This window comes from Oncorhynchus nerka, linkage group LG20 (genome assembly GCF_034236695.1).
Source record: "Oncorhynchus nerka isolate Pitt River linkage group LG20, Oner_Uvic_2.0, whole genome shotgun sequence".
In the NCBI taxonomy this organism is placed as follows: domain Eukaryota; kingdom Metazoa; phylum Chordata; class Actinopteri; order Salmoniformes; family Salmonidae; genus Oncorhynchus; species Oncorhynchus nerka.
The window spans coordinates 51,502,341-51,529,433 of record NC_088415.1 but is presented as its reverse complement, the minus strand read 5'-3'; the positions used below and the strand labels follow the sequence as shown (position 1 = coordinate 51,529,433).

Sequence of the window (27,093 nt, the reverse complement as noted above, 5' to 3'; positions counted from 1 at the left end):
CCTCCAATGCAATTATGCAGTCTAATACATCCACAATGGGATTTCAACAGCCTTTTATGTTTATTTTCAAACTAATGAATTATTGTATTTCATTTTAAATTATGTAACAACATTCCAACCTTGTTTAGAATGATCTTGTTCAAATATGGCACAATTACACTATTTGTATACGTTTGCATCGCGTTCAATGAGGGAGTTTTATTTTATTTTGAAGGATCGACCTCCAATTTCCCTATTGTTGGTAATCGTTATTGTGGCTAGCTTCACATAAATTGGGACAAGCGGGTACCAGGGCCGCGTCCAACTGGAGAACGCAGACAACATTGGCCAACATTCAGATATAAATATAGAATGTGAACAAACATGCCTATCTGATTCTAAGGATTCATGTCAGAATAATTAATGTCATCTCTACCAACGTTCCAAAACGTTTTTTGTACTGAACCTGCCCAGGCGAACCCACTGAACTATATGAGCGCGGCTCTTGCCCACAGCTTGTCTGTCTGGAAAGCCTCCGCAAATGAAAACGTTTGGGGGATGGGGTCGGCCCCGGCAAGAACTCGCCCATAACTAAGCCCGCCCCGTTCGGTGGCGAAGGGCTACTACACCGAGTTTATCAAATAAACGTGATACAATGCGGCGTAGGCAGTCATAAGCATTCTCTTTCCTGCCTTGCCTTGGACGAGGAAGGCGGTGTATTAACCGTGTTCATTTGACCAACAAGTTCATCTACGAACATCAGGCAAAATGGTAAGTCGAGTTTGAAGTGTTTTACCATAATTAGGTGAACCGGAAAATCTGTGTTGTCAGTGGGTAAAGAGTTGGCTCATGTCCTTCGTCCGTGACCGGTGAAATTAACCGGGCCGGGTGAAGCAGCCTCCGAACCGAAGATGGATGCTCCATCTGTTCGAATGGCTTGACGATGTTTAGAACACCGCGGCAGACAACGCTAAATAAACCTCAATTTGAGTTACTGATTTGAAAGCTTCCAATTTCTCTGAATAATTTCGTTTGAGGGATGTCTGAATCTATGCAGCTGTCATGTTGGTTTTTATTTAGTTAGCCATCTTTAGAGGTTGTCTTGTCTGTAACTGGGCCCCTACACAAAGTAACTGTCACCCGCTTTGCTTTTGGGAGGACAGGACTTTGTTGTTTTTGACAACAGTAACTTTAACTGTTCACAAGTGTCATTGCATCGGTATTCAAAACAGTTGGTAACGGTAACTGTGTCCCGTGTCTAATTGTAAGTGAATGATGTACATTAGCTAGCACATAATGTTCAAATTCTCTAAATTGGCCACCTAACCGTAAAACGTCAGTTATTTGGTCAAAGGGGGCATGTAATGGCATTACTTTGTTTGAGAGAAATTCGCTAGTTACAGTTATGTGCTGGAATCGCAAAAATGTAGGCCTGCAAGTGCAGCGTGATGCAGTTGTGCACAATGGGCAATTCCCTTTAGTGCGTCACCGTTTTCTATTATAGTAGGCTGGACACGTTAACTGTTTACATTCTCTGATTTAAAATGAGTTTATTGCATCCGCCATGGAGCCCAGTTTAATAATACTGTATGCCCCAGCTGCTTGCCGTAGTTTTGAAGTAATCGCGAAAAAACACATAATTTGGGTGAATTTTCACCCCCCATCTCGTATTAACACCGTGACACCAACTCGCCTCCCGAACGTTCTGTTCCCATCCCATTTGTTCTGCGTCACATTGCAACTTCTCTATTGTTAGCAATGAGATCTACCCACGTAAACCTTGTAACACAGGAGGTTGGTGGCATCTTAATTGGAGAGGACGGGCTCGTGGTAATGGCTGGAGCGCAATATGTGAAACGTGTCAAATACTTTAAAGAAATGGGTTCCATGTGTTTGATTCCATTCGCTCCTCTCCAGCCATTTATGAGCCGTCCTCCCCTCAGCAACCTCCACTGCCTCGTAGGCTTCCAATCTAATTGTATTATTCACATGTGCTGAATACAACCAGTGTAGACCTTACTCTGAAAATGCTTACTTTACAAGCCCATAACCAACAATGCAGTTCAAGAAATAGTTAAGGAAATAATGACTAAATCAAGGAAAAAAAGTAATACAATAACAAGGCTATATAGGGGGGTACTGGTACCAAGTCAATGTGAGGGGGGTAGAGGTTAGTTGAGGTAATATGTACATGTAAAGTGACTGCATAGATAATAAGCAGCGAGTAGCAGCAGCGTAAGAACAATGTAAATAGTCTGGGTGGCCATTTTTTATTAATTGTTCAGCAGTCTTATGGCTTGGGGGTAGAAGAAGTTAAAGGAGCCTTTTGGACCTAGACTTGGCGCTCCGGTACCGCTTGCCATGCGGTAGCAGAGAGAATGTCTATGACTGGAGTCTTTGACCATTTTTGGGCCTTCCTATGACACAGCCTAGTGTGTATATAGGTCCTGGATGGCAGGAAACCTGGCCCCAGTGATGTACTGTAGCGCCTTACGGTCTGATGCCGAACAGTTGCCATTCCAGGCGGTGATGCAACCGGTCAGGATGGTGCAACTGTATAACTTTTTGAGGATCTGGGGACCCATGCCAAAGCTTACCTCAGGTAAGTTAAAGTGGAACTGAATGTTTAAACTAATTTGCAGATATGAAAATAATCATATCAGTCAGAAATATCAAATTCCTGGTTTATGCTTCAAAACCAACTTTATAAGAGGTTTTAAAATAGGTTGGTTCTATTTGACTCAAAATCCCATGACATACAGTAAGGTATTGTTGGCAGAAAAGATGGATGCAGTTCAATACATTTCTTGGTATTCCCCAAAAATATTGCTATCAGGTTGTAAATCCCAGCTGGCCTGTACATTGTTTGCTGCCTTCACCCATTCAGCATGCACAAGGCCTGTGGGCTGACTAGGACACACAAGCGAGTGTAAATGAGTTGTCATCTACTACTTACAGCCTGAATTAGAAACAAGCAAGCCTATTATTACAACATTTGAGCAGTATCCTAGGTTGGCTACTCGACTACAATACATTTTGAGTGCATGCTGTGAATTCACTTTTGTTTTCTCCAATATGGTCCGTGTGAATGTTCCCATTCAGTTGTTAAAAATGTGGGTTGGGGCAAGCTGCAGAAGGATGAGCAGGCTACTACTTCCCACTGTTTATCAGTGCAATTTTGACCGCAACTAGCTGAAAGTTTGAGAAGGTTCATCTAATGTTCCCTCGTAAGATTTTTAGCTCCTCTGGCTAGAATTAGTTGTTGATGTGCATAAGAAAGTGAGGGAGAGAGAGCCTACCTTTTTGTTCATGTTTAATTTGATCAATAGGATTGTGATGTTCCCAAATGTAAGAGGACTCCCTTGGTATTTACATATTTGCACAAATCCATTCAGGTGGCTGTTGGCGAATGTGTTCTAACAATCTTAATTTGAGCTGTGGCTACTGCCTGTAATTCTCAGTTCAAAGTGAATGATGGCAGGCCTGTGTGGTAAATTGATTTATTTACATAGGTGTACTGTAGCTCTGATTGGCTGTAGCACGTCCGCGTAGACTCTGGTCCTGGACAATATGTTTTTATTTATTTACTGTCGTCTATTTATCCAAAAGCACGGCTGCTTTCCTGCGCTATATTGCTATAGAATTTTTACAGATGCCTTTACTATGTGTAATTCCCCTAAATTCTATGAATTTGTGAAAATGTGCAGGATCATATCTACAGTGCATTTGGAAAGTATTCTGACCCCTTGACTTTTTCCACATTGTTACATTACAGCCTTATTCTAAAATGTATTAAATTGACCCCCCCCCTTCAATCTTCACACAATACCCCATAAAGACAACGTAAAACCCATTTAAAAAATGTTTGCGAATGTATCAAAAATAAAAACATTTACCCAAGTATTCAGACCTTTTACTCAGTACTATGTTGAAGCACCTTTGGCAGCGATTACAGCTTCGAGTCTTCTTGGGTATGATGCAACAAGCGTGGCACACCTGTAGTTAGTCAGGTTCTCCCGTTCTTCTCTGCAAATCCTCTCAAGCTTTGTCAGGTTAGACGTGGAGTGTCACTGCACAGCTTTTCTCAGGTCTCTCCAGAGATGTTCGATCAGGTACAAGTCCGGGATCTGGCTGGGCCACTCAAGGACATTCAGAGACTTGTCCCAAAGCCACTCCTGTGTTGTCTTGGCTGTGTGCTTTGGGTCGTTGTCCTGTTGGATAGTGAACCTTCGCCCCAGTCTGACGCCCTGAGAGCTCTGGAGCAGGTTTTCATCAAGGATCTCTTTGTACTTTGCTCCGTTCGTCTTTCCCTTGATCCCAGTCCCTGAAAAATATCTCCACAGCATGATGATGCTGCCACCACCATGCTTCACCATAGGGATGGTGCCAGGTTTCTTCCAGACATGGGGTAAAGCCCCGCCAAATAGTTCAATCTTGGTTTCATCAGACCAGAGAATCTTCTTTCTCATGGTCTGGGAGTCTTTAGGAACTTTTGGTAAACTCCAAGTGGGCTGTCATGTGCTTTTTACTGAGTGGATTCCGTCTCTACCATAAATGCCTGATTGGTGGAGTGCTGCAGAGATGGTTGTCCTTCTGGGAGAAACTTCCTTCTCCAAAGAGGAACTCTGGAGCTCTCAGTGACCATCAGGTTCTTGGTCACTTCCCTAACCAAAGCCCTTCCCTCCAGATTGCTCTGTTTGGCTGGGCGGCCAGCTCTACGAAGAGTCTTGGTGGTTCCAAACTTCTTGCATTTAATAATGGAGGCCACTGTGTTCTTTGGGTGCTCTCGTTCCTGTGGGTATATATGAACAGATTTGAATTAAAATGTTGCTAAAACACTGTCAGTTCTACTTAAATATTAACATGTTTACGGCTACTTGGTGAGTGATATCACATTGTGGTGACCCATGGTGATAGAGATGGCTGGTGCCTATTCAGCAAAAGTGAAACATTTTCTGATCATGATTAACCATATTTTTTTCAGGAAAAGGTATAACACCTCAAAACGGGCGTCTGTCTTTTTCAAGTTGTGGCCGATTTTTAAAACTGCCAGATTTGTTTTATGAAATAATACATTTTTTATTTATTTGTTTTTTCTAAATGGCTGCTCTGTAATTTGATATGTGTCAATCTGTGTTCATAGGCAACGACTTGAGCGTATGCTGCACATGTTCACTGAGTTGCAAACCAAATGGACAAACATAGCTCATTGATTTGTAGATCTGATGCACTTTCTACCTCCGATTTTGAGCCCAGTGAGTGTTGCGAATGAGGTATGTACTACCTGCAAATGACCACAGGGAGTAGCAAGAGCTATAAACCATACTGTTTGCCGGAAGAACTTAACCCTAGCCATAACCATAATTCTAGGATTTAGTAATAATATTATGCTAGTTAATAGGGATAGGCGTTAACGGGACAGTTATAAATCATGCACCGCGTTATGCAGATTTGAGAGAAACCACAAATGTCAGTATAGATGTGTCTTATATTGGCTGAAAGCTTAAATTATTGTTAATATAACTGTACAATTTACAGTAGCTATTATGGCAAACGTTCCATGCAATTGTTTGAGGAGCTCCTAACAACACTTTTTTTCAATGCGATAGGTTTGATAACTTCACCTCTGAAGGTGAAATGTGTACTTACATTCTGAAATTTTGCTCTGATTTATCATCCAAAGAGTTCCAGAGATAACGTGAAGTGTCGTTTTGTTAGATAAAATCCTTTTCCACTCGTTCAATTTGCAAGAAAGGTATCTGAAAATCTCACCCTAAACATTGTTTCAACGAGTTAAATCACATTCGTCTCTATCCTAGAAGGTAAGACTTCACTATTTCATTAGGGGTGTAGTATATCCTTTAGCCGATGACACGGGAGGCCATCACTTGAAGGACTGTATCTTTGTCAAATAAGCACCAATCGGGGTCAAACAAAGCTAGCCAATGAGCTGGGTTTTAAGTGGGTATCCAGAAACCCCGTCTCGGTTGCAAAATGTAGGCGCTAACCTTTTGCGACAGCATGACTTTTCCTTTTGGACACAACGTAGAAGAATATTCAGAGTTATGAAAACTGGTTGTTTTGCAAATGTTGATCCTATAACATGGATACTAATACTTGGAAAGCTAAACCATAGTCCAAGTATACAGATTTTATTATATTATTACAGAAAAATGGAATATGAATGCAAATGTCCCCTTCACGCCGAAATGTACTTGGGGACTTCTCACTAAAAGTGTTCTTTTTCACTAATTTTTCAAGATATCCATCTGAAACTTCACACCCACTGCTGCCATCTTGTGGACACTATTGGAATTACAACCTGAGTGATGGCTAGAACTGGAACAATTCTCTTGCATTTCAAAGATGGTGGTAGAAAAAAAAAAATCTTTGTATTTTCTTCTACCAGATCTATTGTTATTCTCCTACATGCAATTCACATTTCCACAAACTTCAAAGTGTTTCTTTTCAAATGGTACCAAGAATATGTATATCCTTGCTTTAGGGCCTGAGTTACAGACAGTTAGATTTGGTATGTAATTTAGGCAAAAATTTAAAAAAGGGGGCTATACCTAAGAAGTACCAGTAGTAAATGTTATTTTATCAACCTATAAGTATTAGCTTTTTTAAATGATTTGTTATTGTAATGGTATTTTATTATTGCAAGGCAAAACAGTTGATAAACAAGCCACATTTTACATTTTTTATTTATTTCAAATGTGGTTTGAACTGGGTGTGACCAAGTAACCTCGGTGAAACTCCAGCAATTGGCGTAGGATAGGTGGGGCTGGGGCCTTCCGAGTGGCGCGTCGGTTTAAGCTCATTACAGACCCAGGTTCAATCCCAGGCTGTGTCACAACCGGCCGTGAATGGGAGTCCCATAGGGTGGCGCACAATTGGCCCAGCATCGTTAGGGGAGGGTTTGGCTGGGGGGGCTTTACTTGGCTTATTGTGCTCTAGCGACTCCTTGTGGCGGGCCGGGTGCCTGCAGGCTGACTTTGGTAGTCAGTTAAACAGTGTTTCCTCCGACACATTGGTGCAGCTGGCTTCCGGGTTAAGACACGCGGTTTGGCAGGTCATGTTTTGGAGGACGAAGGACCAGACCGCCACCTCCTGAGCCTGTCGGGGAGTTGCAGTGATGAGACGATCAAAAAGTAAATAAAAGAAATAAGGATAAGTGGGGCAGGTTTGAGACTGATCTCAAATAATATGAAAATATACGTTATTTCTAAGTTGCCTCCAGTGTCTTTACGGTCTGCTGTAAATTAATAACTTTTATTTGCGAAATATTTCCAATAGATGGCAGCATAAAGCCACGAGGCATCAGTAATAGGCTACAGTTGAGGCCAGTTGGACTTACTACCAAGTTCTCTAAAACGACATTTGAGACATGGTATTGAAACGAACATTACATTCTCTTGCAACCGCTCTGGTAGACATTTCTGCAGTCAGCATGCCAATTGCATGCTCCATTAACTTGAGACATCTGTGTTATTGTGTTGTGACACAACTGCACATTTTAGTGGCCTTTTATTTTCCCCAGCACCTGTGTAATGACCATGCTCTTTAATGAACTTCCTTTGGCAGTTTTTCAGCCCTGGATTCATTTTTAGTCATTGTCCAGATGACTTATAACACATCATATTTCAAAGGTCTAGGACGGATTATGAACTAGCGCTGACCCGTTCAGTTCAAAGTATAATTGATAATTATAGTGTCAACAAGTAAAACAGCATATGTTGGTGGTCTGTCCCTAAAATAGAGTAATGGGTTAAATTCTAGTCTGTGAGCCAGACCGTTCTATTCTACTTATGCCACCCACCCACCAAGATATGACACAGTGCCTTGCGAAAGTATTCGGCCCCCTTGAACAGGGGCTGAATAATTTTGCACGCCCAATTTCAGTTTTTGATTTGTTAAAAAAGTTTGAAATATCCAATAAATGTCGTTCCACTTCATGATTGTGTCCCACTTGTTGTTGATTCTTCACAAAAAAATACAGTTTTATATCTTAATGTTTGAAGCCTGAAATGTGGCAAAAGGTCGCAAAGTACAAGGGGGCCGAATACTTTCGCAAGGCACTGTACCACCTCACCCCATATGACCAGATGTCTGACTAAGCCTAAGCTAAGGCAAATGTCAGCATCCCACACTGATGTGCCTTCTAAAAGAGCTAGATCATTAGTCAACGTGTTGTTGGGTGTGGTTATCAAATGAAAATGTATGCTGACAGTCCATCAAAGATCATTTCGCTTTCATTGTTGTTTATTTGGGGGGGGGGGGGGGGGGGGTTGTTGGACCAGGGTTACTGCTGTTAAATGTCAAACGCATATGCACAGTACAAATAAAGAAGTGAAGCTTAATGGCCACTCAAATTTTCACTTGGGGTGGATTTAGTTACATTTAGTAAAGTATGTCAGATCTTTTTCTAACATCAGATTTGCTACTTTTCACACTAGCCTTGGGTATGGTGTGGCCTAAGCTACAGTCTTGCTTCACGTGAGTACAGTGTACCATAATAAATAGATAACCAAAATAATGATAGCAATACAGGAGCTTTTCATCTAAACCATAGTGTTGCGCAATGATTTGCATTTTTGTTGAGGTAAATCTTCCAGGGAGATATGATGTGGGAGAGCCATTCTCTTTACACTACTCCTCAGTTACCTCCGGAGGTATCCCTTAAAGAGATTTGAATCTAGATCTCTCTTTACACTATGCAATTATCTCACTTGGACCTAGTTTGTGTCTTCAAAGTAGTGTAAAGAGTCCCATAGTCATGCATGTCATTGGGAGACATACGTGAGTTAGGGTTCGCCCCCCAAATGACTGAATTAACCCTTTTATTTAGCTGGGCTAGTCATCAAGACGAGAGCATATTATTATTTTTTTAATAATAATGTCTTGATTGATCTGTGCTCTTCAGGTGAACTTCACAGTGGACCAGATTCGTGCGATCATGGACAAGAAGTCCAACATCCGTAACATGTCTGTGATCGCTCACGTGGACCACGGCAAGTCCACGCTGACGGACTCCCTGGTGTCTAAAGCCGGGATCATTGCAGGGTCTCGCGCCGGAGAGACTCGCTTCACAGACACACGCAAAGACGAGCAGGAGCGGTGCATTACCATCAAGTCCACGTAAGTAGTACAGGGTCATATTCATTAGTGCACACTGTTGCAAAATGTTTTGCAACTAAAATCGAAAGCAAGGGTTTCTTAATGGGACAAGTTCATGTCGTCCGTCCCAGTTTTGGCCCGTTTGCCTCGGTTTCATTCATAGAGAATAGAACCCAGGAGTGCGTGTGTTTGGATCTTACAACCTATCAATTCCTATACTGTAGATGTATGTTGCTTGAGTTTTTATAAAGTACTTTGTTAAAATCATTGACATTATGACTTGTTGGCCTTCATCTGAATACATGTAAATAATTTAAGTAATTTCTCAAACTTGAAGAGTGAGGTCTTCACCACCCTCATGTGATCTTCTATAGACTACAGGTCGGTTTCTGATCAGTCTTTTCCCACGGTTGTATATTTCTGTCATATGAACAGTGTTGTACGGAGGACAGTGTGTTGTAAAATGTACACTTTCATATGGGCTTAGCTAGCATACAGTGCCTTCAGAAAGTATTCAAACCCCTTGACACATTTTGTTACACCTGAATTTAAAACGGATTAAATTGAGATGGCCACTGGCCTACACACAACACCCCACAATGGAATTATGTTTTTAGAATTTTTTACAAATGAAAAGCTGAAATGTCTTGAATCAAGTATTCAACCCTTGATGGTAAGTCTAAATGAGTTCAAGAGTAAAACTTTGCTTAGTAAGTTGCATGGACTAGTGTTTCACTTTTATTTTTAATGACTACCTCAATTCTGTGTGTGGGGTACAGAGATATCTGTAACATCCCTCAGTCGAACAGTGCATTTCTAAAGGATTCAACCACAAACAGGGAGGTTTTCCAATGCCTAGCAAAAAAAGGCACGTACTGGTAGATGGGTAAAATAAAAAAGACAGGATATCCCATTGAGCACGGTGTTAATTACACTTTGGATGGTGTATTAATACACCCAGTGTCTCAATACACCCAGTCACTACAAAGATACAGGCATCCTTCCTAACTCCGTTGCTGGCGAGGAAGTAAACCCCTCAGGGATTTCACCATGATGCCAATGGTGACTTTTAAAACGGTTAGAGTTTAAAGGCTGTGATAGGATATAACCAATGGATCAACAACATTGTATACTGAACAAAAAAATATAAGCACAACAATTTCAAAGATATTACTGAGTTACAGTTCATATAAAATAAATTCATTTGGCCCTAATCTCTGGATTTCACATGACTTGGCAGTCTGGGCCACCCAATCAGAATGAATTTGATTTTTTTTTCCCACAAGTGCTTTATTACAGACAAATACTCCTCAGCACTTTTTGGGATAAAAAGAAACCGAATAGAGCTAAGCACAGGAAAAATCTTAGAGAAAAACATGTTTTTTAGACACTGGGAGAAAATTCACCTTTCAGCAGGACAATAACCTAAAACACAAGGCCAAATATCTACAATAGTGTTGCATTGAATGAGTCTCCTAGTTTTGAATAAAATCGGCTCAAATCTATGGCCAGACTTAAATGCTGTCTAGCAATGATCAACAACCAACTTGACAGAGCTTGATGAATTTTAAAAATGCAAATATTGTAAAATCAAGGTGTGCAAAGCTCTTAAACTTACCCAGAAAGACTCACAGCTGTAAATGCTGCCAAATGTGATTTTCTAGCATGTATTGACTCAGGGGTGTGAATTCAGGCTGTCAAAGTGTATGACTACTTTCTGAAGGCACTGTATGTATGGCTGAAAACAACACTGCCTATACTTATGCCTGAGCTGAAGATGCCAGATTACAGGTAGAAAACAATTATTTACCAACAAAGCAGGATAAGTTACACTGCAGCTTGTTCTGTCGTTCCCCCTGCACACATTCACTTGACTACTATCCCTGTTAGTCTGCATCCCACGGCTGATAGGGACACTTGGTTTTAGACACTATATAATAAATAAATCTCTAATTTAATGTTGAAACATCTACCATTCACCTATCCTCTCCCTCACTCTTCTCAGGGCCATCTCTATGTACTATGAGCTGGGGGAAAATGACATGGCCTTCATCAAGCAGACTAAGGATGGGCTTGGTTTCCTCATCAACCTGATCGACTCCCCGGGCCACGTGGACTTCTCCTCTGAGGTCACAGCCGCCCTCAGGGTCACAGACGGCGCACTGGTGGTGGTCGACTGTGTCTCAGGTTGACTCTCCTTTCTTACTCGCAGTCTTTGTTTCTCTTGCTCTCTCCTTTCTCACTGGGAGATTCTCAATGGCAAATGATGTTTACAGAGGTGGAATTCCAAATGAAATGTATAAAGTAGTAAAAAAGATCATTAGCTAGTTGTGCAACATTTTATAGATGATGGGATAAGTAGCATGTCACTTTTTTAAATATGTGCATACTTTTCTCCTCTGAAAAAACATCTGATTCAAAGGGGGTGTTGCGGATTTCAAAATCCGCGACGGACTGGTAGGATATTCTTGTGCTTCCTTGACGGGAGGAGGCGAGGACACTTCCGTTCACTTACTAACTAATTTTCCTTTTCTATATTTGAGTTGCTCAACTCCTGCGTGCTCCCTCGCCTCCTTTTGGAGAAAAAAAAGTCAAAGGCTCCCGAGAGGGGTGGTCTAAGGCACTGCATCTCAGTGCTAGAGGCGTCTCTACAGACACCCTAGTTTGAATCCAGGCTGTATCCCAACCGGCTGTGATTGGGAGTCCCATAGGGTGGCGCACAATTGGCCAAGCGTCGTCCGGTTCAGGTAGGCCGTCATTGGGGCGGCAGGGTAGCCGCGTGGTTAGAGCGTTGGACTAGTAACTGGAAGGTTGCAAGTTCAAACCCCCGAGCTGACAAGGTACAAATATGTCGTTCTGCCCCTGAACAGGCAGTTAACCCACTGTTCCTAGGCAGTCATTGAAAATAAGAATTTGTTCTTAACTGACTTGCCTAGTTAAATAAAGGTAAAATAAATAAAGGTCAAATTGAGGCGGCGAGGAGAGGGTGTGGACCAGAAATGGAATTAAACTCCTTCCCCACTCGCGCATCATCACGCAAATTACGTTTACAGGGGTGGATCCCAAGAAACTACATTAATTTAAGACATTTCATAGATAAAAAGATGAGTAGCTCATTGTTTTTTAACATGTGCATGCATTACTTCTCCGACAAAGCTGATTTAAAGTGGGTGTGGCAGATTGCAAAACGCTTCCGTGAAGGACTCTGGTAGGATATTATGGCCCTATAAAATCTGCGTTAAATAGATCACGGATGGAATCACTGAATCCAGACATTAAAACGGAATTCGACAATATCAAACATTTTATTGAACTTATTAGTAGAAAATCAACTTTATGTTGAATTTTAGAATATACATTACTTTTCCCAAGATTATCAAAATGCATCAGTGATTCATATTTTCCTTCAACTCTCTGAATAGGCAACGGCACAGGAATGCCCCTGTCTGTGTGCATGCATTTGTCTACCACTTTGTGGCTGTTAGTGACTATGCTAATGTAATGATGACCGTCTTCTAGTTGTTTTGGGGAACCTCCATCTTTCTCAATTAACTGTTAACTACAAAGTAGCTTATGCCTGCCTTGCAGAATGATATCATGATTATTTACATCAATCCAGTGGCCAGTAGTTTTTCCAACTTTGCAATCACATGAGCGCTACAAAAACATCGCTAACACCCCCCAAAATAGGCTGGTGCACAGTTGACTTAGTGTAACTACACCCCAAAATCCATAAAATGACTTTCCTGGACCTCAAAAGTGGTCTGATGTGGTTTATTAAGCATTGTGGACATACAGTTTTGCATTTTTATTATATTAAAACATTTATGACGGAAACCCGTTTAAAACAAAACTGAACCGGATTTGGGAAAATTAAACTTATTTGATATGGCCCTAGGATACACATAGCTAACCTTGATGAAATGTGGCTATCGAGGAGGGGAGAGGAGCCTTCTGTTCACCTACTAACGAATTTACTTCTCCTCAACCACATCTATCGGTTTCCGGGTCAAGGAGGAGAGGGTGGAGGACAGACCTTTTGCCCATTGTCCTTCTTTCTCTCGCTCAGGCCTTTCTCAATGTCCTTTCTCTCGCTCAGGCCTTTCTCAATGTCCTTTCTCTCGCTCAGGCCTTTCTCAATGTCCTTTCTCTCGCTTCCTCCCAGGGCAGTCTTTCTTGCTCTCTCAATTTCTGTGTTTGGATTTTCATATAACACCCTTGTTCTCCATCCCCTGTTCAGGTGTGTGTGTGCAGACAGAGACTGTGTTGAGGCAGGCCATTGCTGAGCGCATCAAGCCGGTGCTGATGATGAACAAGATGGACCGGGCCCTGCTGGAGCTGCAGCTGGAGCCTGAGGACCTGTTCCAGACATTCCAGCGCATCGTGGAGAACGTCAACGTCATCATCGCCACCTATGGAGAGGATGAAGCAGGACCAATGGGTGCCATTATGGTGAGAGGGACACACACCTGACAAGAATAAGTCTAAGTAGTGATCAGTTGGATTGAATTCCTTGTAAATTCCCGCCAATTTAGGAGTGGAGTTGCACGGCTATAGAGAAAATTCATGTCCAGTTCAACTGACAGATTTAAATGGGACTTGTCTCCAAACTCTGACGTGATCAAAGGGAAACATGTTTGGCCTAAGACAACGACATGGTCCTCTTGTCGTCCCTCAGATTGACCCTGTGATCGGTACCGTAGGGTTTGGGTCTGGCCTCCACGGCTGGGCCTTCACCCTCAAGCAGTTTGCTGAGATGTACGTGGCCAAGTTTTCTGCTGGCAAAGACACCCAGTTGGGACCAGCAGAGCGATGTAAGAAGGTGGAGGACATGATGAAGAAGCTATGGGGAGAGAGGTACACACACGCATACGTAATCGCACACCCATTGTATGAGTAAACTTTGGACACATGCTTATTAAAGGGTTTTACATAGTTTTAATGTCTTCACTATCATTCTATGAAATAACACACATGGAATCATGTAGTAACCAAAAGTGTTAAACAAATCAAAATATATTTTAGATCCTTCAAAGTAGCCACCCTTTGACTTGATTACGGCTTTGCATACTCTTGGCATTCTCTCAACCAGCTTCACCTGGAATGATTTTTCAACCGTCTTGAATGAGTTCCCACATATGCTGAGCACTTGTTGGCTGCTTTTCCTTCCCTCTGCGGTCTAAATCATCCCAAACCATCGCAATTGGGTTGAGGTTGGGTGATTGTGAAGGCCAGGTCATCTGATGCAGCAGTCCATCATTCTCCTTCTTGGTCAAATAGTCTTTACACAGCCTGGAGGTGTGTTGGGTCATTGTCCTGTTGAAAAACAAATGATAGTCCCACTAAGCGCAAACCATTTGTGATGGCGTATCGCTGCAGAATGCTGTGGTAGCCATGCTGGTTAAGTGTGTCTTGCATTCTAAACAAATCACAGGCAGTGTTACCAGCAAAGCACCATCACACCTCTTCCATGCTTCACAGTGGGAACCACACATGCGGAGATCATCCGTTCACCTACTCTGTGTCTCACAAAGACACCGGCGGTTGGATGCGTAAAATCTCAAATTTGGACTCATCAGACCAAAGGACAGATTTCCACCGGTCTAATGTCCATTGCTCGTGTTTCTTGTTTATTTGCACTGTTCTTGCCATAATATGAACTTGGTCTTTAATAGGGCTGTCTTCTGTATATCACCCCTACTTTGTCACAATACAACTGATTGGCTCAAATGAATTAATAAGGAAAGAAATTCCCCAAATGAACTTTACAAGCCACACCTGTTAACTGAAATGCATTCCAGGTGACTACCTCAGGAAGCTGGTTGAGAGCATGCCAAGAGTGTACAAAGTTGTCATCAAGGCCAAGGGTGGCTACTTTGAAGAATCTAAAATATATTTTGATTTAACACTTTTTTTGGTTACTACATGATTCCATGTGTTATTTCATAGTTTTGATGTCTTCACTATTCTAACATGTAAAAAATAAGGAAACGAGTAGGTGTCAACTTGACTGACAGTGTACATGGACAAACACATACTGTACATGTGTAAACACACAAGTGTAATAAGATAGAGGACTTTATGAAGAATCTGTTCACAGTAGGATCTATGCATCTGACAGAATAGTGGGCCAAGAGGTACATGCAGAGGTGAAAGAAGGGTGGGAGATACAATGTAGACAGGTACACACTGACTTGGATTACGTTCCAGATAGACATTCTCTGCGGCCTGTGCAGGTTGCAAGATCTATACAATGTCTTGAAGTAACATCTCAGGAATCACACGAATGTGGAGTGATCCTATAATTTCTACAGAGCTGCACTGAGAATTTGTATCTGGAATGCACATTCTCCATCTCTCTCTCTGGGCGCACTTGATTTAGAACGCCTATCATGCTGGGTAGGTATAGCTTGTACCTTAGGACCAATGAAATGGTTCCAAAGGGGACGATGCCGCCTACCCCAGCATTTCGGACTTATTAAATTAAGTGTGCCTGTTCTCTCTCGCTTTCTCAATCACACGCACACAGGTGAGGGCGTGGCAATATTGGAAAGTGTTTGCAGGTATGTTACGTGACACGGGCAGCCACCTATATGTACAGGGATTCTCTCTGTATGGAGACCTGTTGAAGACAAAGTAAACCCATTTGGGAGCCTAAATCGCAGGTGCGCACTCTTCTCTTATGCTGGCAAACAATCTGACGTGTTGCAAAAATGTCCTGTCTTGGGCTGTTGACTTATCAAAGCTGATTGTATCGTACTGAATGTAAATGCTTGCGAGTTCCTGGCTGTCATAGTGACATGAAATGTAGTTAACTGTTGAACTTGTCTTTTTTCCTTGACTCTTAATAGCACTGTTTTTCCATTTAACTTCTTGAATAGAGAGACTTCAATTGGAATGGATCTCAACCAAGCTTGCAACTTGTTGAATGCACTGAATGCACGTTTTGTTGAAATGTGGGCTGCTCTGGATAAGAGTGTCTGCTAATTGACTGAATTGTCAATAAAAAATATTTGTGTAAATCTATCCATCCATCTGGCAGGTTTTTTGACCCAGCCACTGGGAAGTTCAGTAAGACTGCCACTGGCCCCGATGGTAAAAAGCTTCCCCGCACCTTCTCTCAACTCGTGCTGGATCCAATCTTCAAGGTGAGACCGGCCATGATGGCCCTAAGTGTTTTTTCCTTGATTAATTTATGCAATGCATTGACCAATATTAATGCAATGCATTGACCAATATTAATGCAATGCATTGACCAGTATTAATGTATCAATATTTTCTTTTGAAAGGATGAAAATCAACTGTCTAAACCCTCACCCGTTCTCCCTCCCTCCAGGTATTCGATGCCGTCATGAACTTCAAGAAGGACGAGACGGCCAAGCTGATAGAGAAGCTGGACATCAAGCTGGACACGGAGGACAAGGAGAAGGAGGGCAAGCCCCTACTGAAGGCAGTGATGCGTCGCTGGCTCCCAGCCGGAGAGGCTCTGCTCCAGATGATCACCATCCACCTGCCCTCCCCCGTCACCGCCCAGAAGTACCGCTGTGAGCTGCTTTATGAGGGTCCAGGAGACGACGAGGCCGCCATGGGTGAGGACAGGCACGCACACCGAGACACATGCATCCCCAAACAACTGACTGGGGGCAGAGAAAAGTACACTGCCTGTTCTAATTAGGCCCCCTAATTACCCCCCCCCCTTTCCTCTTCTCTCAGGTATCAAGAACTGCGACCCCAAGGCACCTCTGATGATGTACATCTCTAAGATGGTGCCCACAACAGATAAAGGTCGCTTCTACGCCTTCGGCCGTGTCTTCTCTGGCTGTGTGTCCACCGGTCTGAAGGTGCGCATCATGGGACCAAACTTCACCCCCGGGAAGAAGGAAGACCTCTACATCAAACCCATCCAGAGGTGTGTGTGTGGTACCATTTAGAGTGCCAGATACGTGTGTGAAGTGAACTTTTAAATATTGTATATTCTCTCCCTTCAATCTCTTCTCGTCCTCCCTCCGTAGGACCATTCTGATGATGGGGCGCTACGTAGAGCCCATTGAGGATGTACCATGTGGAAACATTGTTGGTCTAGTTGGAGTAGACCAGTATCTGATTAAGACGGGGACCATCACCACCTTTGAACAGGTAGCTTGTACATCATCACATTATACTATAGGAAAACTGAAGGCCACATTGACTTTTAATGACAAAGAAGGATTTTCCATTCCATTTATTTTCCACTCCTAGACTTTTGCTCTGGTCAAAAGTAGTGCACTATATAGGGAATAGGGTGCCATTTTGGATGAACAATAGATGAATATTTCTCCTATCTTGTATGCTCGTCCAACAGGCCCACAACATGCGTGTGATGAAATTCAGCGTTAGCCCCGTGGTGAGAGTGGCTGTGGAGGCCAAGAACCCAGCTGACCTGCCCAAGCTGGTGGAGGGCCTGAAGCGTCTGGCCAAGTCTGACCCCATGGTGCAGTGTATCATCGAGGAGTCTGGCGAGCACATCATCGCCGGGGCCGGAGAGCTCCATCTGGAGATCTGTCTCAAGGATCTGGAGGAGGACCACGCTGGCATTCCACTGAAGGTGAGGAAGGGGGAGGAACAGACTACATATGAGACGGGTTTGAGTGCGCTTTCTCCAAGTACAGTACAAATGGTGCACTACAGAGAAAAGGGGATTTTGTTTTCCACTGCCTAACAAAGATAATCTGCCATAGGGAGTGGGTGTCTTTACTCTGTAGACATTACACGATGTGGCAAGACTGCCGTCAAGGAAATATGTCTGACGAATGCACCGTCTTAACCTCTCTGGGATATGTGGGACGGTAGCCAAAAATGTCATTTTACATTGGCGCGTTACGTTCAGTAGTTCTAAAACATGTGGTGATTGTGCAGAGAGCCACATCTATTTACAGAAATACTCATTATAAATGTTGATGAAAATACAACTGTTATACATGGAATTAGAGATATACTTTTCCTTAATGCAACCGCTGTGTCAAATGTTTTAAACTACGGAAAAAACATCTGAGTACAGCGTTCAGACAACAAAGCAGCCAAAAAGATATCTGCCATATTGGGTGGTCGACATTAGTCAGAAATGGCATTATAAATATTCACTTAACTTTGATCTTCATTAGAATGCACTCCCAGGAATCGCAGTTCCACAATAAAATGTTTGTTTTGTTCGATAATGTCCATCATTTATGTCTAAAATAGATTATTTTGTTAGGGCGTTTGGTTAAACAAATCCAAAAGCGCGTTCAGGTTAAAAAAGTTACGTTTTACAGCCCGTAGAAACTTGTCAAACTAAGTATAGAATCAATCTTCAGGATGTTTTCATCATAAATCTTCAATAATGTTCCAACCGGAGAATTCCTATGTCTGTAGAAAAGCAATGGAACGAGACCTAACCCTCTCGTGACCGCGACTCAGAGCCTGTGGCAATCTGCCAGACACCTGGCTCATTCCTCTCTCATTCGGTCCCACTTCACAGTCGAATCCTCAAACAAAGTTCTAAAGACTTGACTTCTAGTGGAAGCCTTAGGAAGTGCAACATAACCAATATCCCACTATCTACAATAGGGGCTGAGTTAAAAAACTACAAGCCTCAGATGTTCCACTTCCTGGTTGGATTTTCTCAGGTTTTCGCCTCCCATATGAGTTCTGCTATACTCAAAGACATCATTCAAACCGTTTTAGAAACTTCAATGTTTTCTATCCAATACTACTAATAATATGCATATATTAGCATCTGGGACAGAGTAGCAGGCAGTTTACTCTGGGAACCTTATTCATCCAAGCTACTCAATACTGCCCCCCTGTCACCAAGAAGGTTAGGCTAGGTTTGGGCATAGTAATTAAAATATCCAAATGGGCGTTAGTATTCGAATACTTGCGAGAGTTCTTTTTTTGGGGGGGGGGGGGGAATCATAGGCCTATTTTAACAATAAAGGCTTTGTCTAAAGAAGGATATACCATGACATTTGAAATTCTTAATTCAATAAAATAAGTGTTTGAATGTAGTTTGACATCCAATACCGTAGCCTCGGATTTCACACACTACCCCATAATGACAAAGAAAAAACATTTTATTTTTTTGCAAATAGACACCGTATTTACATATGTATGTACTATTTTTTAAAATTATTATTATATATTTTTTTCTGTGTTTATTGACTGGTTAATTGTTTACTCCCCATGTGTAACTCTGTTGTCTGTTCACACTGCTATGCTTTATCTTGGCCAGGTCGCAGTTGTAAATGAGAACTTGTTCTCAACTAGCCTACCTGGTTAAATAAAGGTGAAATAAAAAAATTAATTCAGACCCTTTGCTGTGAGACTCGAAATTAAGCTCTGGTGCATCCTGTTTCAGTTGATCATCGTGAGTCCACCTGTGGTAAATTTAAATTGATTGGACATGACAGATTGAAGCCACTCCTCAGTAAAAGGCACATGACACCCTACCTGGAGTTTGCCGAAAGGCACCTAAAGGACTCTGAGCATGAGAAATAAGATTCTCTGGCCTGAATACCAAGTGTCACATCTGGAGAGAAACTGGCACCATCCCTATGGTGAAGCGTGGTGGCAGCATCATGCTGTGGGGATGTTTTTCAGGGATTGGGAGACGTCTGGATTGAGGTAAAGCTGAACAGCGCAAAGTACAGATCTTTGTTGAAAACCAGCTCCGGACCTCAGACTGGGGTGAAGGTTCACCTTCCAACAGGACAACAAACCTAAGCACACAGCCAAGACAACGCAGGAGTGGCTTCGAGACAAGTCTGAATGTCCTTGAGTGGCCCAGCAGGTGCCCGGACTTAAACCAGATCAAACATCCCTGGAGACCTAAAAATAGCTGTGCAGCAACGCTCCCCTTCCGACCTGACAGAGCTTGATGATCTGCAGAGAAGAATAGGAGAAACGCCACATACAGGTGTGCCAAGTAGCGATGCATGATATCGGAATTGTCCAAAATGGCAACATCGGTATCGGCCTGACGTCTAGTTTAACAGCGGCATTAAAAAAATGTCAAAGCGAGGCCTCCCGGGTTGCGCAGTGGTTAAGGGCGCTGTACTGCAGCGCCAGCTGTGCCACCAGAGACTCTGGGTTCGCGCCCAGGGTCTGTCGTAACCGGCCGGGACCGGGAGGTCCAGCGATGAGACTGGTAGCTACTAAACAATTGGATACCATGAAATTGGGGAGTATGTCGTTGACAGTGACGCAAATTAATACAAATAGTCTAATTATGCTATACTTTTATTTAAGGCTAACCGCAAAGTCCCCTATTGTGGCTAATCCTTATTGTGGCTAGCATCACATAGCCACCATTAATCAAATAAGGACTGTTTTATAAATTAGGGTTATTTTAGATGATGACATCTAGATTATGTCGTTTTGCTATGTTTTTTGGGGGAAGAACATTGTTTGCATCCATGAGCTAGCTAGCTTTTTTTATGACCAGCACTAGGTGCGCGAGACAACTTTACCAGCATCATGGCATGCGTATCGATGAATCGTTGTGACATATGAGTGATTGTGTAATAACTATGTAAAAGTGGATGAACACGTTAAATTATGTGAAGTGCAGTCCTGAGGTCAAATAGTGTTTCAGGCGCATCTTTTTTTGACACGCAAAGACCCAAACGGCGTTCCATAGAAATCCTGGTTGAGAATGAAACGACTGAACAAATGAACGATGAAACAGCAAGTAAGTTAAATAAATAGCTTTGATTATGTTTTCCTGGTAATGGGGACATGAGTACATGCCATCAAAATAACTTTTTGGTGTGTGTGTATTTTTTTATTTAACTAGGCAAGTCTATTAAGTACAAATTATTATTTACAATGACCACGCTGGGCCAATTGTGCACTGCCCTATGGGACTCTCAATCACGGCCGGATGTGATACAGCCTGGATTCGAATCGGACTGTAGTGACGTCTCTTGCACTAAGATGCAGTGCCTTAGACCGCTGTGTGTGTGTGTTAATTGTACTAGAATGCTTAAAAGGCCGCAAAAATTAAATATTGGTATCACTTTTTTTTTTTTTTTTTTTGCAAGGAAAGTATCGGCCAAAAATGTCATATCGGTGCATCACTCGTACCAAGCTTGTAGCGTCATACCCAAGAAGACTCTGCTGTAATTGCTGCCAAAGGTATTTCAACAAAGTACTGTAAAGGGTCTGAATACTTATGTAAATGTGATAGTTTAGTTTTTTGTATTTTGCACATCTCTAATCTGTTATCTTTGTCATTATGGGGTATTGTGTGTAGATTAAGTCCATTTTAGTACAAGGCTGTCAAGTAACTGTGGAAAAAGTCAAGAGGTCTGAATACTTTCTGATGACACAGTAGCTGGCTAGCTTCTTTAAATGGATTTGATGCAGTCAAGACAGGCACTACCAGATGGGATGATAACCTATCTGTATGGCTACTCTCTCTAATATCAAACTCACGATCCACTGTCCATTCCCCGCACTTCTGTAAGCAAAGAAGGACTTCTCCCAAGTCGCGCAGCAAGCCAGTTCCCAAGTTGTCATTTTTTTTAAATCACGTATTTAGACTATCCAGGTATCCCAAAAAATGTCATGATATTAGAAGTTGTTTAAAATTTCCATCCCTAGTCCTAACCTGACATCTCTCTGTCTCTGTCTCTCTCCCCTAACAGAAATCAGACCCGGTGGTGTCCTACAGGGAGACTGTGTCTGAGGAGTCTGAAGTGATGTGCCTGTCCAAGTCCCCCAACAAGCACAACCGTCTGTACATGCGTGCCAAACCATTCCCCGACGGCCTGGCCGAGGACATAGAGAAGGGTGACGTCAGCCCCCGGCAGGAGCTCAAGATCCGTGCCCGCTTCCTGGCTGACAAGTACGAGTGGGACGTGTCGGAGGCCCGTAAGATCTGGTGCTTTGGTCCCGACGGCACCGGGCCCAACCTGCTGATGGACGTGACCAAGGGAGTCCAGTACCTGAACGAGATCAAGGACAGCGTGGTGGCCGGCTTCCAGTGGGCCGTCAAGGAGGTGGGTTTAGGTTTACGTTTAGTTAGTTAAGCTTGACAACCAACTAAGGCACAGTCAATTTTCCTTGCTTATTGAAGCATTGCAGTTCAAATTTGCATTCATGACTTCAGTGTGTAAGTAGACTTGAATCTGCAGTTTAGGCCATGCTACAGGTAACACATTTGCTTCGTCTTTTCTCTATCCTGAGTTGTGACGTGGTGTTCCTTCTTCCCTCCTACAGGGTGTGCTGTGCGAGGAGAACATGCGTGCGATCCGCTTTGACATCCACGACGTGACCCTGCACACAGATGCCATTCACCGCGGTGGCGGACAGATCATCCCTACCGCCCGCAGAGTGCTGTATGCTTGCCAGCTCACTGCACAGCCAAGACTCATGGAGCCTGTCTACCTGGTCGAGATCCAGGTGTGTGTGCATGCGGGTGGTGTGCGACTACTTTGACACTTGAACTTGACCACTGTCTTATATTGAATTGTATGCTAGTCTATTTGGAATCAAGTGTGACATGACGGAGTCATGCGTTTCCTGTCTCTGCAGTGCCCAGAGCAGGTAGTGGGCGGGATCTACGGCGTGCTGAACAGGAAACGAGGTCACGTGTTCGAGGAGTCCCAGGTGATGGGCACGCCCATGTTCATCGTCAAGGCCTACCTTCCTGTCAATGAGTCATTCGGTGAGTGAGAGTTAACTTTATCCATGGCTTACCAGGGAAAATGTTAATTTCAGTGTACTTGACGGAATTGAAATGTAACTGACCCTAACCCAGTGTAGGACATTTATTCTTATTTGATGGGTGATGTATAGAGATTACCCATTGCCTTGACACAACCTTCTGAACATTTCACTGTTAACTCTCAAGCTACCAACTTATTTTACGTACAACAATTACTAACTGGGGTAATTTTGACCCCAAGAAACTATTAGAATCACAGCAACAACTTTCTTATCAAAACATCCTTAAACATGTCATTAATGTTATCAGAGTGAAGAAAAGACTAATTGTTTTTGTATGTTCTGTAAAACTTGTGTAGCTTTTTTTCCAAAGTACAATCCACATTAGTACTAAACTTAATTTAACATCTGAATATACTATCATTGAGTTTTCAGAATGTATGTGGTAAAAACCACTGCCATTTAAAGGGACAGTACACCAACATTTTGAAATTTACTTAATTTGATTTACAAAAAGTTAAAATCACTTCAAAAAGTGATCCTGAGAAACAACAAATTGCATTATTGCTGTTAGTGAAACAATGTTAGCCGTACGGCTATAGCAGCATGCCTAAAATTGATATGCGTTAGTTAGTTTACATCAAATGGTATAGCACCCAAAATATCCTAAGTTACACAAAGAATATTGGATATGAATTCTGGTATTTTATTTAACATTTTCAGTATTGTTTTGGGAGAATGCACACCAATACAGCAATATTCTTTACATTCAGAGGGTAGCTGGTTTCACCAAGTATTCATACCACTGACAGACTTATGAGCTGTTTTGACTGCAACTTAGTCATATCTAAAGGTAATTTAAATTTTGTACACAGTCATACCTAGTTATAACCATAAGTGAGTACTAGGGATGCAACAACTCACGGATAGGCGTCAGTCCCCGACTCAGAGCATCGGTCGGTGGACCCAGTCAACTATCTACAAGTCACTTTGCATGATGAACAACCCCACAGCATATTAGTTGCCTAGTTGTGCTATATATTAATTGGCTATGTCATTGCTCATTTGTAAACAAATATTGATGCATTACTTCCTCAAATCTGCTAAAATTACAAGTTGATTAGTGGGTGATTTCAGAACCAAGGGGGGGCAAAATATAGGCTACGATGTCACCCCTAATCTGATAGTGGTAGATCCCTAGTTTCCCTTATGGCTCAGGTCAGTAGTGGTAGATCCCTAGTTTCCCTTATGGCTCAGGTCAGGTGCCTACTAGGGGCAGGATTGTTATGTTGGGCCTCAAGTTTCCACTCTGATGCTATGTTTGTAGCCTAGTGGTTAGAGCGTGGGACTAACCGAACGGTTGCAAGATCGAATCCCTGAGCTGACAAGGTAAAAAATCTGTCGTTCTGCCCCTGGACAAGGCAGTTAACCCACTGTTCCTAGGCCGCCATTGAAAATAAGAATTTGTTCTTAACTGACTTGCCTAGTTAAATAAAGGTTTAAAATAAATGTGGGAGGTGGGAATTTACTAGTTATGGAGTGGTAAATACCATTTGGCTGCATTCATGTGATTTGAACTCGTTGAGAAAAGCTGATTGGCCAACAAACTGTCAACCATAAACTAAAAGTACAGATATCATGCTTGTAAACAAATCAGTTCAAAAACCACATTAATAGATTGCTTTTTATAAATAATGTTTTGTTGCATTTTAACTGCCGAAAATGCTGTTGGAGGCCATTTAGTTAGTAGGTGACGTCAGAGGTCACCATGTGGGAAAAGTGGGTGCTCAGGATGATAGACAAGTTTCCCACTAGTAATTACCAGTTGGACGGCTGTTTAAGTTGTATTTTGGTTACGAGCTCAACATAACACTGCCTCCTTCAGTACCAGATGCACACTTGTGACTCATAAAGGGAAGCGTGTCTGTAGCACAGTACATTTCCCAGTCCGTGGTAATGTAATGAGCTGTTCAGTAAGCACAACACAGGGTGCATTGGCCAATTCATTGAAAGCTTTAGCTTGCTTTATAGAGTGGGAACTACCGTTTGCTGAAAAGGGTGCAAGAGTGAAACCCCCTATTCTCAACCACCGAGAATGGGTGCATATGTGCAGCTATAAACCAAAGACTGTAAAAAAAATATATATAAATAGCCTACTTATTACTTGTCATTTTATTTGGCTCGGTCAGAATCAGCTGCTTGAATGCAGAGGGGAGACTGTTTCTTTGCTTTTCCATCTTGCACCTGTATACTGGGGTGACGTCAGCGTGAATGTGTCAACATGTTTGAGGTGTTGGCAGCTGCAGAAGCTGTTCTCATTGATCATGGTGACATACTGTTAATGTTTTATCCACAATTCTATGTCCGCCTTTAATTAAAAAGGCAAGTCAGTTAAGAAAAAATTCTTATTTACAATGACTGCCTAGGAACAGTGGGTTAACTGCCTTGTTCAGGGGCAGAACGACAGATGTTTACCATGTCAGCTCAGGGATTTGATCTAGCAACCTTTCGTTTCTGGCCCAACACTCTAACCACTAGGCTACTTGCCTAGTGATTTTAAAAGATGGTAGAATCTTCCAATTCTGATTTTATCGAAGTAGTGTATGAGATCTGTCTTTCTAAACTGATATTTTCATCAGTCACATGAAATCGTTTTATGGGCAGTGCCCTTGACAATAGTGTTTTCCTGTTAATTGCGTTATGGAACAAACATCCTCTTGTAACCTCCTTTACTTGAGCGCATTGTTGGGCTTATATGAAGAAATTATTTTTATCAACATTTTAAGCTAAACTTCCTGATCTGGGGGGGGGGGGGGGGTGTAGCCTTGGCCTACTAGTTGTATGAATTTGGGATCTATCGTCCCACAACTGTCCCAGAGTATGTTTTGGAAAAGGCTATTTCTTTCTTGACAAGCTGACCAATATAATTGGTAGCCTACATATTTCTACTATAGTACATTGACATAGGCTACTGATTTGAGTTTGTTACTTGTCGTGTTGGCTGAGGAATAGTAAATGTGTAGTTATCCCCGTGTTCAAAGTGCACATCAGAATTCAGTAAGCAGGACCGCACGTTGCTACATCCTCGACTTGCATGTTCTGTTAATATCATCTTCACCCCCCCTCTCCTCCCCCAGGTTTCACAGCTGACCTGCGCTCCAACACAGGTGGCCAGGCCTTCCCCCAGTGTGTGTTTGACCACTGGCAGATCCTCCAGGGGGACCCCCAGGACCCTACCACCAAGACTGCCATTGTGGTGGCAGAGACCAGGAAACGCAAGGGACTCAAAGAGGGCATCCCCGCCCTAGACAACTACCTGGACAAACTGTAAATGCTAATTCTGAATCCCAAATGGACCCCTAGACACAACAACCCCCTCTAGGCACTACAATTTAAGTTGTTGGCTAGGCATAAGCAATATGGGGTAGATTTCACCTAGCCTATCAGAGGGTAATGTGGATCTGTAAGTATATTGCTTATGGTATACCTATCTGACCCTTTCAGCTCTACAGTGCCTAAAGGAATGGACTAGGGGTTGGTTTGGAATTTAGTGGATGTCTGACCATTCCTCCCCCCCATTCCTTCTATTCCTCCACTGTACGAGTGAGGGATGGGACTGTACAGTGCGCAGTGGCGCTTGCCTAAATGGAAACCTTGTGAAAATAAACCAAGGATACAAATGTGTAAATCATAATAAAGATTAATAGAAATTGTACTTGGGGTGGACTTTTGTTCATATGCTGTTGAATGGTGGTTAACATTTTTATAAAAAATATTACTGGTCAGAGTCTCAGATGGTGGATCAGGACAGCCAGAGATAAAGTTAAATGCTAGCATAAATTGTATAATTTTGAACACATGATAAAGAAAGCAGCCCAAGACGGATTTTGTTGACAGCGTTGGTACTGTTTCGGGACCTAAAAGGGATAGACCGCAGTTGCTACATCCATTTTTTTATGTACCCATATTCTTCTCTTCAAGCTAAACTTTTATAAATGCCTCATGAGCTTAGTTCAACTGCTGTACCCCATCAGAACCACAAGTTCGTTTACTCCCAATGATTGTAAAAAGTTAATGTAGACAACCATGTTGAGGTTATAATTTAACTTTAGTGTTCGTATCCTGGATGGCCAGTCCTTGCATCCATATATATGAATGAGTGGCTACATTTCTTCAGCCCCATCCTTCCGCTTTTTACTGAAACCGGCACAAAACGTTTTGTTTCTACTGCTGATTGAAGCGTTAACTAGGTTAAGGTCTGGATTCAATCAGTAACATTTTAGCGCGGCTCTAACACGATAAGGTAAT

The 27,093-nt window shown here is 42.4% G+C and overlaps 1 protein-coding gene across 1 annotated transcript; it reads left to right on the top strand.

Annotated features, from left to right (window-relative positions):
- Nucleotides 1-643: 643 nt before the first annotated feature.
- On the top strand, nucleotides 644-26,500 carry LOC115102722 (elongation factor 2b-like). The gene is made up of 14 exons (XM_029622961.2): nucleotides 644-750; nucleotides 8,906-9,120; nucleotides 11,105-11,286; nucleotides 13,340-13,551; nucleotides 13,778-13,956; nucleotides 16,142-16,247; nucleotides 16,436-16,688; nucleotides 16,813-17,008; nucleotides 17,112-17,235; nucleotides 17,441-17,683; nucleotides 21,765-22,118; nucleotides 22,339-22,521; nucleotides 22,654-22,786; nucleotides 25,923-26,500. Exons 1-14 carry the CDS (start codon nucleotides 748-750, stop codon nucleotides 26,114-26,116), a joined length of 2,577 nt encoding a protein of 858 aa, XP_029478821.1. The 5' UTR covers nucleotides 644-747; the 3' UTR covers nucleotides 26,117-26,500.
- Nucleotides 26,501-27,093: the final 593 nt, after the last annotated feature.